The sequence below is a fragment of the Musa acuminata genome, chromosome BXJ3-5 (assembly GCF_036884655.1).
Source record: "Musa acuminata AAA Group cultivar baxijiao chromosome BXJ3-5, Cavendish_Baxijiao_AAA, whole genome shotgun sequence".
NCBI classification, from domain to species: domain Eukaryota; kingdom Viridiplantae; phylum Streptophyta; class Magnoliopsida; order Zingiberales; family Musaceae; genus Musa; species Musa acuminata.
In genome coordinates, this window is record NC_088353.1 from 44,577,954 (window position 1) to 44,597,542 (window position 19,589).

The 19,589-nt window shown below is 42.1% G+C and overlaps 3 protein-coding genes and 1 non-coding gene across 4 annotated transcripts; 3 read left to right on the forward strand and 1 right to left on the reverse strand.

The window, feature by feature from the left end:
* Positions 1–233: 233 nt before the first annotated feature.
* Positions 234–5,315, reverse strand: LOC103986139 (protein spotted leaf 11). The gene is made up of 4 exons (XM_009404042.3): positions 4,806–5,315; positions 2,402–2,518; positions 1,789–2,220; positions 234–1,697 (listed from the first exon to the last, which is right to left on the reverse strand). The coding sequence occupies exons 1-4, from the start codon at positions 5,082–5,084 to the stop codon at positions 567–569; spliced, it is 1,959 nt and encodes a 652-aa protein (XP_009402317.2). The 5' UTR covers positions 5,085–5,315; the 3' UTR covers positions 234–566.
* Positions 5,316–6,553: 1,238 nt separating this feature from the next.
* Positions 6,554–7,370, forward strand: LOC103986468 (metallothionein-like protein 2A). Its single transcript, XM_065151572.1, has 4 exons — positions 6,554–6,589; positions 6,760–6,841; positions 6,951–7,095; positions 7,166–7,370. The coding sequence occupies exons 1-4, from the start codon at positions 6,554–6,556 to the stop codon at positions 7,368–7,370; spliced, it is 468 nt and encodes a 155-aa protein (XP_065007644.1).
* A 910-nt stretch (positions 7,371–8,280) lies between these two features.
* On the forward strand, positions 8,281–14,671 carry LOC135638748 (triosephosphate isomerase, cytosolic-like). The gene is made up of 9 exons (XM_065152077.1): positions 8,281–8,426; positions 8,867–8,942; positions 9,685–9,808; positions 10,472–10,556; positions 11,237–11,369; positions 12,356–12,450; positions 13,443–13,521; positions 13,751–13,833; positions 14,363–14,671. Exons 1-9 carry the CDS (start codon positions 8,388–8,390, stop codon positions 14,411–14,413), a joined length of 765 nt encoding a protein of 254 aa, XP_065008149.1. The 5' UTR covers positions 8,281–8,387; the 3' UTR covers positions 14,414–14,671.
* A 3,610-nt stretch (positions 14,672–18,281) lies between these two features.
* On the forward strand, positions 18,282–18,362 carry TRNAL-CAG (transfer RNA leucine (anticodon CAG)). The gene has a single exon. It is a non-coding gene; the product is annotated as a tRNA-Leu (tRNA).
* Positions 18,363–19,589: the final 1,227 nt, after the last annotated feature.

Genomic DNA, 19,589 nt, shown 5'->3' on the forward strand with positions numbered 1-19,589 from the left:
TTCGTTACCAATTCCTTCTGCATCCAAAAAGAAAAGTGTAAGTCTGCTGCAATTATTCTCTTCGGAGGCAAAAACCAAAAAAAGATCTCAGCCTTATCCACATTATCTATCATGTTTCGACATCCAATCATAGAGACAGTTCACCACAGATTGATTGGCATGATGGCATGTTTCATAAACATTCACGGTGGCATTATTAGCCAGAGACAGGATCACAACTCTAGAATAATAAATAACTCAAACCGTGATCACTAATTTTATTAAAAGACTTCAAATTGACATTCTTATGTTGTAGTTTGGGGAGTCAGAGATCAGGCTTACATATATTCCTCCATAAAAACCGAGGATGATATATCACAGCCATGTCACACGGCACAAGCCTTCTTTCAAGCTTGTGACCCCAGTCCCCGAACATCTGTCGGGGTCGAGGCTATGGAATCTAGCTCCGCAACTCGAACAAAAGAACAAATCGTCTACAAATCAGCAAGCAGTAACATAGAGGTCCATCAAATTGGTCAAGAGTAAGCTACTGTGTCTATCAAACAATTCACACGCGCCGGAGGCTTTTACTGATCTGCCGGTGCCTGTGCTCGAGCCTGAGCCCGAGCCTTTGCCTGAACTTGATCTCGAGCCTCATGTTTCTGTTCTAGGAATTTGTGCATGCACCCAAGCAACTGCACCGCCTTTCTCTTGCCTCGATCGGTGCCACTCTCTGTCATTTCATACAATGGCCCTATCACACCTTGCACCTGTGCCGCGGCCAGATGCTGCTCCTCACTATTACAAAGGTGCACCAAGATGGTTGCTGCATTTTCCTTGTTCGAAGGAGAGCCACTTCGGATCAGCTCCACCAGCAGAGGCAGTGATTCAGCAGCTCCGATTGCTACCTTGCCCTGGGGATGACTTGAAAGGATTGCCAAAATAGCAAGGGCCTCATCGACCATATCTCCTTGTGGATGCATCAAAAGCCCCATTAGAGTTGGCATCACCCCAGCCTTCAGAACCTTCCCTCTGTTACCCGGAAATATGCACAGGTTGAATAGTGCTGCTGCTGCATCCCTCTTACCCCGTTGGCTGCCCTCATTGAGCAGCAAAACAAGAGGTTCAATTGCACCAGCCTCACCGATAATAACCTTGTTCGCATCCACAACAGAAAGGCTGAAGAGTGTGGCTGCAGCATTCTCACGTGCTTCCATGCTACCCCTCTTCAGCACATGGAGTATCCCAACCACAGCCCTGGCAGCAATTATTTTGTCCTTGTTGTGCTCATTGATGGAGAGATTGTAAAGAGCAGTGACGGCATGCTCCTGGGTTTGTGAATCAACCGCAGACAGTAAGTCCACAAGGAGAGGAATAGCACCAGCCTCTGCTATGCAAATTCTGTTATCACCACTACACTTGGCTAGAAGGCGAATTTCAGCAGCAGCAGTTCTTTGGTCATCAGAGCTCTCAGATGATAGCTTGAGAATGAGATCAACAACTCTGGCATGCTCTTTAGCAGAACAGAATGAATTGTCAGGACCATGATGGGTGGGGTACTTGAGTAGTTCCATGTCATTTTCCTCACACCATTGGATTATGAGGCCGCGAATCACATGGTTTGGAGTTAATGATGTGCTGGATAACTTCTGTTGTGTCTTTGGGCATGTGACGTGTCCTGCCTTCAGCCACTTCTCGATAAACACACGTTCATAAGTCTGCAAATAGCAACATAAATAAGCCAACAATCTTTTAAGGCATGTGAAAGATGAGATGTAACAAAGGCAAAATTAAGAATGTTATATAAACCTGTCCAGTAGACACAATAACTGGATCTCTCATCAACTCCAAGGAAATAGGACATCGGAAATCATCAGGAACGACTGGAGCTTTAGCCATTTCATCAGAAGTAAAAACCTTGGCACTTGCTGGAATGCAAATATCAGGGTTCTGAGTCTGCATATAATCCTCGATCTTCTTGAGAACCACAGACATCATTTTAATAGCCTCTCCAAGATCTCTGTCATCATCGCCCAACAACTCATTCAAGGCAAGTGATTCTTGTTTGAAGTCAGATATGGTCGTCAGCTGTAGCTTCTCTGCCAATCTCCTTAGTAAGACAGGATCAGCCTTGGCATGGATGCTCATACCATAAACAGTTGAAAGATCATTAAAAAGCTCAGCATCAGAAGTGTCCAACCGTTCTTTGGCTCTTTTGAACTGAGTACGCACAAGCTCAACCTGGAGAGCATGATAGACTAAGCAAACATCGTATAGGGAAAACTAATGAAATATCCCTGTTGCTCAATAAGTAAAACAAAAAACAAAAGAAAAGCATGAGGGGAAATATGATCCAGCCCATGAAACAAGTCCTTGTTTATCATAATACTGAGGAAAAGTATGTCCAGGTCGATTGTTCTACCTGTTCTCTAACTTCATCTGATATATCAAGCTCACCAAAAGAAATTTCACCCAAAGTTTGTTCTAGTTGAGCTGTAACTTCTTGGAACCTTCTCATCATCCTATCTCTATCCAAAACCTGCAAATACGGAGACAGAGATTGTATGATATTGTGGCACAGAAGAATTTGATATAATAAGTACATGGAAAATAAATGTGGATAGGAAGTAATGATTCAAAAAATTGCCTCTATCCCCACTTCCTAACACAAATGAGTATTTTAACCAAATTTTACACTTTGACGTTGATATAATGAGAAGGTAGGGCAGCTGTATACGCTGAAATATTTAACCAAACATTGCCTAATAAATAATCTTGGCATTCTAATCAACTCAAGTGTGCCAGAGCTTTTTTTTCTCTTGAACCGGGAAACTCCATGAAAGCACCTTCAACTTCTAGTGAACTCGATCCACTCCTAAGTTGCACCATTGAATATCTAAAAAAATTGGAATAAATACCAAAAACAGAAACAAAAAAGTGGTATACCCTAATTGTAAAGTACAATAAGTATCATCACTCAGTTCACTTTGAGAATGTTTATTGATCTAAGACACTCATCAGTATTGCTCTAAAACATAATTGATTCTCTTATATTCTCATATTTCCCATTTCTCCATTTGTTAAGTTCAGACCAAAAGAAAATGCAGCTGGAATTTTAATGTGCTTACACCTCCAAGAAGAAACAATCACCATAGAGAGACAACCCCCCTTCCCAAAAGTATCACCACCCACACAATTATACAGACAACCACATATATTCTCACCAAAAATATAATTGATCTCACGAATAAACACGTGATTTACAATTAGTTATTTTAACATCTTATGAATATTAAATTGCTAGATCAATAACTAAATGCATCAGATTGAATATGCCTTTGATACTCAGTCTGTTATCATACATTTATGTTTTCACCTTGAGGTATAATCTGCAGTTTCGAATGACTCATGAGTGTGAATTGATATTGCATATTTTGCAGCAAGTCAATAGTACATTACTTTCTTATAAACTGTTATTTAATCTTCAAACACAAAAGAGTTCATAATGCCCTGGTGCTATTAGTTGTACAGCACAGACTTTTTTTAGTCTTTCAAACAATGAATATTACCTAAAAAGATTTTACTAGGAATTTTGTTGTTGTTATAAAACCATGTATATGATCAATCCATAGACAAGCATAACAATTACCCAAAAAATCATCAAGATTACAAAATAATATCATTCAGCTAACGGAAGACAATCTTCATATCTTGAATTACATGATAAGATGTCATGTAGTTTCACGAACAGCTTATCTGCATGCTCAATCTTAAATTTCATGTGAAATTTTGTTATAAATATTTATAAGAATATAGTAAAATTTTAAAACAACTGGTTATAAAAACACAGAAAAAGAAAACTCAGGGACCAAAACAAACCAACCGAACATGACATGCAAACATATCCAGCTATAAGATTCCTTAAATGTGCAAGTCAAATGGTCGTCACACATAGCACTAAGTGCAGCTGCAAAGAGAACAGAAAGTCAACTCGATCAGAATGGCCTTTTTCCCCATGCAAACATCAGGCCTATAACTCCAAAATTCTTAGAGCCCACTTCTTACTGAATCGACCATAACATTGCTGTCAAACTGTTGTATTTTGCTTTAAATGATACTGAACTAATTGATTACTGAAAGACTGACATATCCTGTTTTCACAGCAGGAACAATATCAAAGAATCTAAAAGGACAACAGTGAAGAACCTGAAGACAAGCATGCATAGGGACAGATAATTATGAGATCTGGCCATACAGATTAGATCATGATGTTTCACCTGATCGGACTAACCATGGACCGTTAATCGTATCAACAGGGACGAGCCAATATTGACGAAGACAGATTCCTTTTTTTATTCCATGACAAAAAGGGGAATTTTTGCATAGGATACTATGAAATAGATTTGATTTACATTTCGTAGCCAAAGTCACCCTCGATTATGTCCAGTAATTATTTTAACAGAAAACGGATCTATGGCTGCAATGATTGAACATAACACTAACAGCCATTGGCAAGTAGAGACTCCCTTTAGACTAGTACCCCAAATACCACTATTTTATAAACACTGCTAAACGCGTGTGCCCTAAAGATCAAGGAACGCCCTAACGCTCCGAAATCACATTCATCCATAAAGACCATATCAACTACATTGTAGATCTCCCCTCTTGCAGCGGAAAAGGAGACAGAAAAAAGAGAAAGAAACCATATTGTAACTATGGAGAATTAATTCAAAATATTTAGCGTTACCCCAGATTACCAATACCGAGTTTGCAGCAGATACTAAAAACAATAGCTACTATCTAACTGAGATCGCTGCTCCGCATACCAGAGAGATCTTGCTCCCCCTGCTACCAAATCGGAGAAGCTCCTTGGCCAAGCCGATCGCCCGTCCGAGCGACGCCAGCGTTGTCACCGCCTTCTCGGAAATCGGCTTCTTGCTCTCCCTCAGCTCCTCGAACATGGGGGCCAGCAGCCTGACCCGGCGCGAGAGGTTGCAAAATTGCTTCTTGTACGCGTTCCGGTGGTAGGAGATGGCGGCGATCTCCTCCACCGCCCTCAACAGGCTCTCCACCACCGCGGCCGCACCCTTCACTTCCTCTTCCATCCCTACCAGAACAACTCAAATCAACCTACAAATCGGCCCTCGCTGCAGCAATCCGCAAACGGAGAGCTCAATCGACGGGTCCGTCGATTATAACGTACAAATATTTACTCCGCATTCGGAATCGATTGCCGCCGCTACTAGCATCAGGGTTTCCGTGTTGGAAGAGGAATCGGACGAGGGAGAGTGAGACCAGACGGCAGCTGTAGCCACCAGTCTTTTCTGGCAAGGCTTTTAATCGGACTTCAACTCGATTCCGAGACCTACCTTTTCTAATCTTGGCGCGGCTTGGAGCCGTCAGCCGTTTCGTGTCTCCCCGAGATAGCCGCTTTGGTGGAACTACCTTGGAGCACCGTCTCAGCTACCCTGATTCGCCTACACGGTGGTTCCCACTGGAGCCCATATCGCCTCCACCAACCAGAAGGCAGGTATGAGAAGAGTAGCTTGAGAATGAAGAAATAAATTAGTAATATCCTTTTCTACTTGTATCTGCATTTGGTATTGATTCAGAGAAGACTTGTTGATTGAATTTGAAATTTGTATTATATATATTAAAATATCGATTTCTCGACTGAATATAACAATTTAAGTACTTGATTATTAATTAGATTTGATTATGATAATATGACAATTGTGGTTTAGTTAATGGGATTTTTGTTATCGGGTGAAGGATCCTAGTCAACCTGATCTAAATCCAATAAGCAGATTTATGGAATCCAAACAAACAGGAGAAGGTGTTGACATTGCCGTCTTTTACGATCTTAATAATGAAAATTCAGATAAACAAAATGAACTATCATGGCCGGGTTAAGATCTTTGTGCCAGAAAAAAAAGGTAAGAGTGGGAATCCAGTGAGGAGATGAACTGAGTACAGATCATTGCACAGCTGGACTGGAGAAAGCCCAGACCTGCATCCGTCCCATAAAACATGCTTCGACCAATCGTTGACTCACGATAACGGTCGGCTCAGGTTGGGCCGGCGTGGAGTTTTTGAGCCGCGGCCCCCGCCCGCGCATGGGGTGACGTGGTCGTGACGGCTTGGACTTGGGCGGCCCCCGCTCGCCGCGGTCCGATGAGGGCGCCCTTTCGATGGCAACTTACTCGTCCTCGTACGGCAGTCGATTCTGATATCATGTCACAGATCAGGGTGAAAGGGTAAGATGCGACTGATCTACGGCCGTGAACGGCTGAGATTCATTTCATTTGGGTTTCGAAAATCCAGCTTAAATTTGAGTTTGTATGCTGTAATTCTGTATCTGTGTTATTTTATTGAATCGTAGGTATACCACCCACCCCCATCTTCTTCCTTCCATCCCTTGTGGATAAGCCAAGGCAGCACAGAATTCTGCGAGAGACCGAAGAACGAAGACAGCCAGCTGAGAGGTCAAAGAGCGGAAGACTGCAAAATCTTTTGTCGTTAATAAAAAATAAAAGGACGAGAGGTGAGTTTACGGAGGGAGGTGTCGAGGCAGATGGAGAGTTACGTGGGAGATGAAGACTGCATGCAGGTTTGGTGGGACCGAGGTCCTCCCTCTACTTCAAGGCCGTCTGATCGTAAGACGGGGACGGTGGATTGCCTTGTTTGGGCTCCATAAATGGGACACGTCGGCATCGATCGACTCCGAAGACGTCGTCTTGTTTGCCGATCTCTGCGTTTTCTGTCTTCTTGGCGAAGCAGAAGAGAAAGAGAAAAAGGTCTTGCCGTGGAGGAAACTGCGGACGCGGGTCTGGCTGCAAGTGCGGCAGCGGCTGTGGAGAGGGTAATGAAACTACAGTAGTAATAGTCTCTCTCAATTTGTTTCCATATGCTGGTGCTGTAAAATGAATCTCTCTTGTGTTTGACTGTTTTCTCAGCGCAATATTGTTTAGATATTCTGTTTGTTATTTGTATTGATCCCCTCTTGATGTTTCTGTGGATTATAAATGACAGATGCAAGATGTATTATCCTGAGTTGACCGAAAGAGAGACCACCATTCAAACCATGATCGGGCGGGTGGTTGTACCTCGGAAGGGGTCTGTTCCTAACACTTAAAAACATTATTTCTCTTTGGCACTTAATAACTGAGGCAATCGTTCGACGCAGGACGCCACGTCTCAGATGTATTACGTTGCTTGGTTTAATCTGCAGACGACCGGAGGAGTTTGAGATGGCTGCAGGGTGTCAGAATGGGGGCTGCAAGTGTGGATCAAACTGCACCTACGATCCCTGCAACTGCAAACGAGACACGGCAAGAGTTCGAAGAGGGAGACACAGAGCTTTCCTACTGTCCTTTGTGTTGTCGCCGTGACTCTCTGGCCTTTGTAGCCTGTGTCTGGCTTTGTGCTAGAAATGACAAGGCCATGGCTTACTGTCCTAAGCCTCTCGCACATTATCCATTCCCATGGCTGAGGGTAACCATGCGGAGGAATAATTATATATATATATATATATATATATATATATATATATATATATATATATAATATTTAAACGTGGAAGTGCGCATATGCTAGGTAGAACCCTTCACTAAAGTGGGCTTCGATAATTTTAATTTTATCATCATAATTTATTTCAAACAAGGATTATTTTTTTTTGAGTTTTTTTAGAATATATTTTTTATTTTTATAATTTGATAAATATCTCTCGTTGTCATCAACTGTCTTATTGTGTCGCCTACAAAGGTTTCATTGTCATTATCACTACTTTTATAATGCCTCTTGTTCTTACTTATTTGCTTTCATCTCATGCTACTTGTTCTATCATGTGAGGCTTTCCCTTTTCTCTTTTTTCACATGATCTATCATGTATAATAAGCAATAACTAAGAGGTGATTACATGAAATGGTATCAACCATTAACTTGATTACCGTGGGAATGGGGAAGGCCGTGTGTGGCCTCGCCAGCCACGCCAGCATACTCAGGTTTCGTCATCCCACCCACAGAAGTGTTATCCAATGGGCTCTTCTCTGCCACTTAATTTATTGGCCATCACGGCTCCGGGGAACCCGAAAGCGCGAATCTCCACGCGCGGGCTCAGTGGGTCCCATCCGCGGAAGCGTCTTCCACGTTTCGCGGATCCATTTCCACTAAAACTCTATCCGCTGTTTTAGGAGGAACAACAAATTCTAGCTCATCTCTGCTTGCTGATTCCTGCGGACCACGCCTTAATCCGACGGCCGAGATCGATCGTGGGTGGACAAGGGCATGTTCGTGATTCGTGGCGAGTCGCCAGATATAAAGGAGCCCTTGCCCTTTCTCGCCTTCCATTCGATCAGACCAAACAAGTGATCTTTTGGGCTCGAGCAGTAGCACCTCTCGTCGCAGATATGGCCAGAAAGTTTTTCGTCGGGGGGAACTGGAAATGCGTAATCCTCTCATTTGCTTCATGCTTTCGTGCTTTCTTTTTCTTCTGTTAGATCAGAATCGGTCCTTTGCCCTTTCTCTTCCTTCTGCACATCTCGGTAGTCTCGCTTCGCTGGTGAAATTTGCAAGCTTGGCTAGTTTTTTTTTTTCTCGAAGTCTGTCCGATTCGCTCGTCTTCGATCGAAACGCCAGCTTAAAGTTATCCGATCCCGTCGATCTGCATGATTTATGGCTGTTTTCTCACATTTTGTCGCGATTCATCTTAGTGCTATTTGTCTCCACCAAATTTAACTAAATTGATCCCGCTGATCTGCGAACCTTTTCTTCTTTTCGTTGTAGACTCTGAACCGTTTACTCCTTTTTGATTTGTTGGTCTACCGGATTACCCCCTTGCGAATTCTGATGCTTAACGTGCCTTTTCCTGTTTGATCCGCGCGTGCAGAATGGTACCAGCGAAGAGGTTAAGAAAATCGTCAGTACCCTGAACGATGCCCAAGTTGCGTCGGCGGATGTCGTTGGTATGGTTTTGAACTCTACGATTTTGATCATGTTTAGGGACTTTATTTGGGAGTTAGGTTCTCATGGATGAGTTGACTATGTTGACTTTACTGACAAAGAGAATCTTACAAGCTTGTTCTTTAGATCTATTCAAAAGGGTTTCTTTTCTTTCAACATTTGATCTGACTGATTCATGAGCTCGGGTGTTCCATGTAGAAGTTATTACGTGTTTTTTGTATGGTGGCACTTCTGAGGTTACTACTGCGTTCCGAGTTCCTTTTAATTGTCATCTTATTCACAAACTTCGTTTTTGACAAGACTAAATTCTTGAAGCTGAAATAGCTTTGTAAAGTTTGTATATTTTCGTAAAATATGGTCTTAAAGTTTTTTATGATTTAATAACAATCAATTGTTTTTGTGTAACGTCTTGAAATTTTGGAACTGTATCTAAACATTAAAACCTTAAATTATGTGTATTTGTTAAGTTGCTTTTCCAGTTACTCTTATGTTCATGTGTTTTGGCAAAAGCCCTCTTGTTAATATAGCAGAGAACGTCATGTTGTCTTGTACGTAACTGTTAAATAAGCTAGTTGTTGATATACAACCACTATAGTCCCATAATACTTGTATTAATATACAAGTATTATAAATATACTTGTATTAATATCTGCGCAGATATCTTGGACATAACTGCTAAATAAGCTAGTTGTTGATGTACAACCATTATAAACCCATAATACTTGTATATTACTATCTCTGCAGATGTTGTGGTTAGCCCACCATTTGTTTTTCTGCCTCTTGTGAAAAGTTTGTTACGCCCTGATTTTCACGTCGCAGCACAAAATTGTTGGGTAAAGAAAGGAGGTGCTTACACTGGTGAGATTAGGTATGAATACTATTCTGTGATGAATTCATATTTGTCCTTGCTCCCTGAAGAAGAAGAATTGGTGTTTCTTATTTGTAATTTATCATTGACCATATCGGAATACCTGCTAGACCTGATGAAAATTAACACAATATATTTTCAACTTTAACACCATTTATTTGAATTACAATGCGTTTATCATAAAAAAACTTTTCCTTTTAATAAGCCATAAAAAAATCACCACCCGCTGGTAAGCAATATGTTGCAGTTTATAACTTCATTTATACTGTGACATAGAATAATTCATACTCCAATAAACAAGGTTTCTACTCCTTGGAGGACATGCTACAAGCTCGGGGAATAAAAGGCTAATCTTTGTACAAATCTATGACCATGTGTAAGGTAGTGCTTTTACTGTGTAAAGGAAATTCTGCATATCTACCAAAGAGGACCTTCATTCTTTTAGGGTCCATTCAGCTTATGTGCTGATGTCTCCTCTCCTTCCTATTTCTGTTTATTCATTTTGTAGTACTTCTTTAGGTTATTATCTTTCCTTATTGACATTGATGGAAATGTTAATTGTTTGAATGGTCATTTCATTTCCTATATGAAACTACAGGTCATAACAATTGTTGTAAAATAAAACTTGAATTATTCTAATTAATTAAAGTTTTCCTTGTGCAGTGCTGAGATGCTTCTCAATCTTGACATTCCTTGGGTCATTCTTGGACACTCTGAACGAAGGCTTTTGTTGGGTGAATCAAATGAGGTAAGTTGCATGTAGGCTAAAACGTTATATGCCAATCATAAATGTGCTGTATTGAGGATTAGCCAATTATCTGCTACAGTGCCATTTGCCTTATGGATCTCGTAACTCTTATGTGGTTCTTCTGCAGTAGACATCGGTTGACCTCTATATGAGTATTTATTTGCATATATCTCACTGTATGATGATATCTGTAAACTGCTGAATTAAGCTTTATGGAAATTCTTAATCAAATTAAGAAACTTATGAGAGCCTGTTTTGCTTTATGCCTTGACGATGATGGCCTATGACAGGAATAAATGGAAGTTGCAGTTGTTCATGCGACAAAGAAATTTATCTTTAATTAGGTTCTGGTGTAAATTCTTTTGGTAGAGTACTTCTAATGATATGAATGTTCACAGTTTATGGTGAAAATCATAGTATACTCTTTCTACTAGTAGGAAATTAAGTTTTTAGCTCTTTTTCTTTTAACTAGAGTATTCCTAAAGACATTCGTTCACAGTTTATGGTGAAAATCATACTATACTCTTTCTACTAGTAGGAAATTAAGTTTTGAGCTCTTTTGCTTTTAAATATCTTGTCATTACTTCCACTGAAATCAAGGAGTTTTGCTGAAGTTATCGTCAGAATTTTCTAGATCCACAGTATGTTCTTATTTCACATTTATTGTTTTCTGTGGGCAGTTTGTTGGAGATAAAGTTGCATATGCACTCTCTAAAGGTTTAAAGGTGATTGCTTGTGTTGGTGAGACACTTGAACAGCGTGAGTCAGGAGCCACCGTGGAGGTAGTTGCTGCACAGACAAAGGCTATTGCAGGTGCTCTACGCGTCTTAGACATTTGTCATTTGACTTCCGTTCTCGGTTTATAGCATGTGTCCAGTGTAAGATAAGCGTTGTCGTATATACATCAACCCTATTGGCATGGGTAGTGCAAACTATACCATGTTTCAGCTGTTTTCCAGTATGTTTTCAGTTTATTGTTAGGTTGTCATTCATTACATTGTGACTCATTGAGGAATGGTTTGTCAAACCTAGGCTAGGAACTTCGTGTCCTTCATTACATATTTAGTGGTGATCAGAGTCCAAATTTGATGCATGTAACCAAGAAGTGCATGAGCTAATCTTTTGTTAGCAGTGGCTATGTGTTAACTCTTTGATTATTTTAAAGTTTATGGGACTTAACTTTGGATGAAAAAGGAAAGTTCTATCTGAGTGAGTTGCACAAGAGCAATAGAGGCGCTGGCAGTATATTTTGTAGAAGGAAAATAAATTCCGTATGATTCAAATTGTTGTTCCTCATCTTGGAATGATTTTATCAATCTTGAATGTGATATGAGACAAAAGCTTTTGAATGTGATATGAGACACAAAAGCTTTTGCTACATTTATATGGCTGACGAGTCACAAATCTGTTATTTTCCAAGTGTCCATTGACCCAAAATAATAAGTGTAGTTATGGGTAACATCTCTCGAGTGGAAGAAATGTAGTGAAAAATATATGATAATATTATATCTCAAGTACAAAACGAACATGTTCCTGTCCTGTATAGCTACATCAACTTATTTGGCATTACATATTGGAGATCAGAGCTGTTGCCTGTTGGTCGAATTGAATAAAGCACCCCCTGGAAGAAGAATCTTGAAATAACCTTATATAAGTGGGGAAAAAAAAAAGGATAGCTTCCATTCTGAGGCAAAATATGTTCTTTTACATGGTAGCTTTAACCACTTTGGTAGAACCAAGCATCTGGACCAAATGTTACGTTATCTTTACCCTGTCTTATTGAATTGTATCTCTTACAGAGCGGATATCAGACTGGACCAATGTAGTACTTGCTTATGAGCCAGTTTGGGCAATTGGAACCGGAAAGGTTGCTACACCAGCTCAGGCTCAGGAGGTAAGCTCTGTGGACATGATTCTATCTCACCAGTTCAAGTTCTGTGGATATCATTTTATAATATTTATGTATATGTCTTGGAGAAAAAGTGAACCAGAACACGCCAGCATATAAATTTATTTGGTTACTATGACAATAGCATCTTTATCTCAGAAACCACATAGATGCTTGATGTGCCAGATCAACATTGCCAACAGATTAGAAAGTTCACATTCATCAATCAAATTTGTCTTGTCCAGTATATGGCCAAATTAGTTTGACGTGCTTTATCTACGATTGTTAAAAGACTTTGTATTTGAGTGCCATACTGATGCACTGCAGTTTTGTTTCCAAGTGATTCTGTGATAAACCAAGCCTTTCTCTTTGTTAGTTTATGGTTTTATTTTATACGTCTAACACATATCGATCTAAGAATGCTCAAAGTCTCAGGTCATTGTTTTTAGGATATTAGCGAGCCATCTAATTTGGCAGTAATATAAGATATGAGGTAACAAAAACTGTGCTGAAGTATTTAATTATTTATTCACAAACATGTACCTTGTGTGGTTCGGTCATGAAATCAATGGCAGATTCTTGTAAAAGGAAATATGCTGATGTTCTTTATATTTAGCAACGTATGGTCACCACATCTGTTTGAATTTCATAGAGGTGCATTGTTCTTTTTCTAGAGTATGTAACATCAAACTTCGTTCATGTGCATACGTGATGCAACTTAAAATTGTTTCAATATTATAACACTATGGATTTGTATTGGCCATGCTGCCTTATGCCTGTTAGCACCGATCATGTTTGGTTCCTCTTACACGGATTCATGGTTGTGCCAACACAGCACTAGGATTCATAGTGCTTAAGCCATTCAGCATGTTTCCCATGCCAAGCTAAGTCACCTGCATGAGGACATGCCGTGCTACTGACTTTTACTGTGGCATTTGATTTCTTCTAGTGTTCCTTTCTAAAAGACTCTTTCTATTGCTTGCTCCATTGATTCTCAGGTCCACTATGAATTAAGGAAGTGGCTTCAAATAAATGTTAGTGTTGAAGTTGCAGAATCAACCAGGATCATATATGGAGGTATATATTCATTCCTCAACTTGAAGTTCCTTGTCTCTCTCTTGTTTCTTTAAGTTCCTGACAGGTTTACTTTTTCAGTTTGAGTTGTACTGATTTCAGTGATATGGGAGCAAATCTTTACAAGTTACTTCTCTTTGTATTTCCACTTTGGATGAAAGCCTTAGGGTGTATCAATTTATTTATGTTGCTTGTGAAATATGTGGTAATTCAAGAAATGAAATTCTTGCAGGCTCTGTAAATGGAGCTAACTGCAAAGAGCTTGCAGCACAGCCTGACGTTGATGGATTTCTCGTCGGTGGTGCTTCTTTGAAGGTCTGTATCCTTATTTTTCTCCTTAAGGTTCCCCTGTGAATTTTATCTCAACTTTAAAGCAATATATGGAGTTCAATACACGCAATTCCTATATTGCTGTGGAATTGATCGCTATTCGTGTGTCCTCCAAAATACTGCATAATTTTATAATGATTGTCACTCTCTGCAATCTCGAGAGTGATAGTTTGATTTTTCTTGGATAGCATTCTTTCTACTTCAACTTGCACAAGATTTTACCTGTTTTGGTGTGGCTCAACTAGTAAGTTGATCCACGACCATAATACGAACAGCATCCACTAGTTGATATAGGAATTCAGGGTTGTCACATTTTAGGATGAAATAGAAAGTTATTTGCTGTTTTGTTGCTTTGCTAGATGCATATTTTATCTCGGTAGCATGTGTCAGGTTGACATGACAATGAAGATATACCATTTGGAATTTGCTATTGTTGTTGAGGACCATTGACTATTCATTTGTTCTTTATTGCGGCGCTAAATATCATCTTCTTGCCCTTTCTGTTATTTTGCAGCCAGAATTTGTGGACATCATCAACTCTGCCACCGTCAAGTCTTCTGCTTGAGCAGTCTGGACTCTCTCTCTCTCTCTCTCTCTCTCTCGAGGCTTATGTATTATTGACCTCTGAATTTTGTGTTAAAAACACTCTTTGGCCTTCTAGAGTTTCTTGCTTAGAACTGGAGTGAAACAAACACTTGCAGGCATGAATAAGCCATAATCTAGTTTTTCTAACTATCACGATCAACAGTTTATCATCTGTTAATGGTTCCATGATTACTTGCTTTAAGCAAACATGACAAGTAGATGCCTTGTTCCCGATCAATCTATTATCTATTTTCTGTCGATCTAGCATGAGATTTAGTTGAGTGCTCATGGAATGCTTTGTTTAGATTTTTCTTTTAGACAAATAGTAAGTGGTAAAGACGAGATTTGAATTCAGGACCTTCCGATAAAATTATATCTAATTGTGCTTGTGCTTCTGTCATTTATTACATTACGATGATTTATCAATTGTGCTTGTGCTTCTGTCTAAAATTATATCTAATTGTGCTTATGCATTATATGGTCAGACCGGGGAAGGAAATTGCCGGAAAGAAATCTAATGAAAGATACCGACAACCAGAGGATCCGAATTACCATTGCTAGTTTTGGAGTTGGAAGGCCGTCAAATCCTCCCGGTTGTGGATGTGTTGTGTTGAAGGGGGCCGTGCTTTCTGCGGCTGCTCATGAAATGGTTCTTCCACCTTCTTCCTCTCTATCTACGTTTGGAGCCGATCTCTCTCCAGGTGCGATGACCAAGTCATCTTCTCCACCACCTCCTCATGTCATGCTCGGCCTATGTATATCTCACTCCTCCGCCAGGTCGTCTCTCACCAGTCATCTCTTCCCCTGGCCTCGTTGAATCCTCCTCTGTGCCTATTTTCTGAGCCTTTTAATTTCCCATCTTAATTTGGCGTTGGGATTTGCGTCAAGTCTGTCGCTAGGGTTTCCCGCAGCGTGAGGGATGAAGATGGTGTGTATATTCGCGATCGGGACCTCTACATTTCAAGCAACAGTCACTGTTTGCTGATGCATCATCATCGAGATTCACCGACTCTCACCGGCGGCGAACTGCTCTTCGCCATCAGAGCTCGAATCGGTCGGAAGCCGGAGACCAGTCCTGGAATTCGAGAGATGTGAGAATCTTGATGATGCTGCATCGGCAAATGATGGCTAATTTAGATGCTCTTCGAGCAGATTGCAGCAGAGAGGAAAGAGACCCGAAGAGGTAGTTTCATCCTCAGGTAAAGCACAGACTCGTCGATGGTAGATTGATTCGTTGCATGGGAAGATGCATGCGGTAAGCACAAACTTCTTAGGTGTCTCTGACCGTTGACCGCGTCGGTGACGCGACGTCCTTTCGGAAGTGGTCACATACTTAGCTTCCTACTGCAAGAAGCTAAGGCTGCGAGACATCCTTCGTGCGTACTCGGTTCATCGACATGTCCCTTTCCCGAAAGCTGTAGCCGGACAGCCCGCGAGTGCCGTGTCTGCTCTCTGCTCTGCTCTCCTCTCCTCTCCTAGCATCAGCAACATCCTATTGTTCACTGTGCTTTCACCATCACATTCGTCGTTCCTCATATATACGTATATCATATGAGGATTTAATTGACTGCAGCTACCACAGGGCTGTTCATGGACGTAGTAGCCACTGCATGCGGCAGCCAATTAATCTTTTGATTGGGTGGGTTCAAAGAAAGTGATGCCCGTGTCTCTCTACTTGTCTCGGGAACTACGTAAGTCCGATGGGCCACTCCGGCGACAGGAGGAGGAAAGGGAGAGAAGCTATTTAAGGCTCTTAAGTCGGTCGTTATCCTCTCCATTTTTGCTCCCTCACGTCCCATTGGTCTCCGCAACACGGCCGCCTTTTAATATAGTGACAGTGAGGAGGATTTCTAATTCAAGCAACGGACGAGTGAAGCGGAGCGGCGGGGCTCTCGAGGCAGGCTTCCTTCCCAGGTGGTCATGCCCGCTGCCCACCACCAACCCTCTGCTCTTCTTTCCCCTTCTCTTCATCCGCACTCATTCCCTTTCCTTCCCCCATATCACGCCGATCCTTTCCGCTTAAGCTTCTTCACGAAAGGCTTCGCTTGCTCCTTCGCTGTATCCTTAAGCTTCAACATGGACGAGAAGCGGAAGCTGTCTAAGGAGGAGAGCAGGAACAGCTGCAGCGGAAGCAGAAGAGTAGTGGCGGAGGGATCAAGGCCCTTCGCGAAAGAGTCGGCGAGCGCAAGGGAAGGGCAGAGGGGGAGGACGACGACGGCAAGGTCCTTCTCCAGCCGGTGCGCCAGCGTCGCCAAGGAGCAGAGGGCCAAGTTCTACATCGTGCGCCGCTGTGTCACCATGCTCATTTGCTGGCGAGACTACCCTTGATAGGAGGAAGAGACGTCTGTTTACGCTTCGGATCGCCAGTGCATACAGTATTAGATGTGTTCTTTTCTGTGTATACTTTTTGCCTTTTTCTCACAGTCCACGGAGTGGTTTTTGGGCCTCCTCTAGGCGATGCTCGGGAGGGGGAGATCCACAGGCGAGTGCTAGGGTTTACTGCTCCACTGCAGTTTCCAATGATCTGAGAGCTCAAGTTAGGAAAGAGAGAGAGAAGTGTGGTCCGCAGAGACTACTTTTTGGCGTCCGTCTGGGGAAGGAAGTTGTTTTGGGGTGCTCTGCTACTTCGCTGTGACTGTCACATCCACTTTCAGAAGCACTTGTGCTTGGTTTTTCCGATGTGATCGAATGCATCAGTATATTTTACAGATGAAGGAGAAAAAGATGAGGCGTGAGTCGATCGAACCATATAATTCGTTTATTTCATGCATTCGATGGTTTTCCCTACAAATAAACGAGTAAGAAGTGGCGCTATGCCCACCCACTGGGGTGTGGGAGTAGGAATCGCACGACCTGAAGCAGGGCAGCCACCATGGCAGGGACGGATGCAGGCGATGTCGGCCCCCTTCCTTTCTTCTCCAGACTGGCCATCTGCGGTTCTTCTTCTATGCTCGGGTCGAAAGACTCGTTCCAATCTCATCGCGACACATCCAGATAGACATTTCTGTCGAGAACAGATCTTGCATGCAGATTTGACGTCCCTCCATGGTCAGCAGAAGAAACAGGATGAGCAATATGTTGAACTAACAAATCTTCATCTCTGCTGATATGATCTTTAGATCTATCCACTCACGTCTGATACCGAAAGGAGATTAAAAAAATAGTTCATGTAATTGAATCTCTGTGGATCCAAAGACTCGGTTCTCCATGTTAGTGATGCATTAGATTTGTCGGAGCTCCAATGATGCCTTCATATATTTGTCCGATCGAATCATCCATTAATTAGTTTACTTCGATCCCATTGCTCTCCTGCACGATCCATCAGGAGACCCAGCACGTGAGATTGCATGGATCTTGGGAATCCGAGGCTTCAACGCCAGAAGACGAAGATTTCTTGGTCGAACTCATAGACACCATCGTCGAAGGCAAGGCACATTTGACTGCACCCGAGCAAACGGGGGCCGGCGATACCGGCCGCGACCATCGGATGCCCCGTCGACCAGACAAGGCGCGGCCCGGTCAACGGTCAGCATCGCCGCGATCACGTTCGTCGAAGTGGTGCCGTCCTCGCTGGCGTAGTACGACGGGAATCTTTCTCAGAACAGGGAGCAGGACTTCGGCACACCGTCATGCCCGTCCCACGTGGCTCAACTGGTCTTGGATGGGTCAGTGAACTACTTGTCGTTCCCCCGTCTCCCAGCTGTTCCGTCACGTGGCTCGCAGGTATGTAACAATATGGGCGGCCACCCTCCTTTACTGTTACGTAAAGTAGATTTTACGTACACGTGTGCATATATATATATAAATAAAAAGACATATCAATGAGTAAATGGATCTACTAACACAACGTCAAGATGGCCGAGTTGGTCTAAGGCGCCAGTTTCAGGTACTGGTCCGAAAGGGCATGGGTTCGAATCCCATTCTTGACAAATGTAATTTGTTTTTATTAATTTACGGGCGGATAAAGACGCCTTTACTCCTCTTCTTTCTTTTTGGCTCTTCTCCCTTACTTCCATCCAATCGCAAGAAGGTGCTACCTACCTCAAATCCTTGTGGGTGCATTCAGAGTTGTCGATGAATCCTTCCTTTCTTTTTCCTGTGCTCCGTGATGTGAAGAATCCGCAAGCACATGGCACGTCTGCCTTTATCCCTCCACGCACGGTAGCAGTGGCTTGGAACGCACAGTCCTCCTGGTTCCCGGAGACACGCTAAAGCTGGTGATGAATCATTACGGTGGAATCAAGAATCGGAAGAGTTAGTTGGTCGGCGAGCTAGAGAAGTTACTGTCGAACATGCATGGCTTGCTGCTTGGTGTAGAACCGAACACGTCCTGCGCCACCTGCTCTTTTTCTTACTTGGTCGATGTCGTTCTCCACATCCAACCCGCCTTAAGAACGCAGCTCGATCACAATGGAATACCAAATCCCAGTCGAGACGTATTTCTGAAAGCAGCTCTGTGCCTACTTAACCTCGTTGAGGCTGCCGCGTGTGTTCGTTCGTTCGGACTCTCGACTGATGATGTTGTAGGTGGGAGTTTGATTTCCTGATGAGGATAGACATACATTGTCAACATATACATCCAAGCACTGATGCGAATGCAAAGATTCAATAAAGAAGACAGCGCGAGCAGTTGCTCGGCATGTGGAGAGGCAAAGAGAGGTCAGCTCGAGCAGATGTTCTCACCCATTTTTGATCCTCGGAGCAGCAGAAACTTCAATGAAGCACAGAAGATTTGTCTTTGACTAATATGTATATATATCCACATGATCAAAAGAAACATGTTGATTATCTTATCTCAATACACTATGCAGAATTCATGGGTGATGGCTGCAGAGAAATTAATTATATATTCACCAGCAGTGAAGTTTGACAGATCCTTCTGAGCGAGCTTCAGGTTGTTAACTTAGTATTATACCAAACATATTGTCATCAGCTCGCACAAAACCTTGGATTGCACAACCCTTCCCCACGTGGCATTCATCGGGTGCAGCCAACTCGCTTCGGATTGATAGTGGACATGATATGGATTTCAAAGGTATCTTCTGAGAGCTTCCTTCCTAATGCAGATTAGATTATAAACAACACAAGTTTCGATCACAAATGCTTATTTAAAATCATGAGTAACTCCTATAAGAACCTATGAATCTAATGAACGA

Coding starts and splice junctions, on each gene's coding strand:
- LOC103986468 (XM_065151572.1), top strand. CDS start 6,554: ATGGAGAGTTACGTGGGAGATGAAGACTGCATGCAG. Junction 6,842..6,950: donor CGGCAGCGGCTGTGGAGAGG/GTAATGAAACTA, acceptor AATATTGTTTAG/ATATTCTGTTTGTTATTTGT. Junction 7,096..7,165: donor GTGGTTGTACCTCGGAAGGG/GTCTGTTCCTAA, acceptor CGTTCGACGCAG/GACGCCACGTCTCAGATGTA.
- LOC103986139 (XM_009404042.3), bottom strand. CDS start 5,084: ATGGAAGAGGAAGTGAAGGGTGCGGCCGCGGTGGTGGAGAGCCTGTTG. Junction 2,221..2,401: donor CAGATGAAGTTAGAGAACAG/GTAGAACAATCG, acceptor CATGCTCTCCAG/GTTGAGCTTGTGCGTACTCA. Junction 1,698..1,788: donor TTATTGTGTCTACTGGACAG/GTTTATATAACA, acceptor TGCTATTTGCAG/ACTTATGAACGTGTGTTTAT.
- LOC135638748 (XM_065152077.1), top strand. CDS start 8,388: ATGGCCAGAAAGTTTTTCGTCGGGGGGAACTGGAAATGC. Junction 8,943..9,684: donor TGCGTCGGCGGATGTCGTTG/GTATGGTTTTGA, acceptor CTATCTCTGCAG/ATGTTGTGGTTAGCCCACCA. Junction 11,370..12,355: donor ACAGACAAAGGCTATTGCAG/GTGCTCTACGCG, acceptor TATCTCTTACAG/AGCGGATATCAGACTGGACC.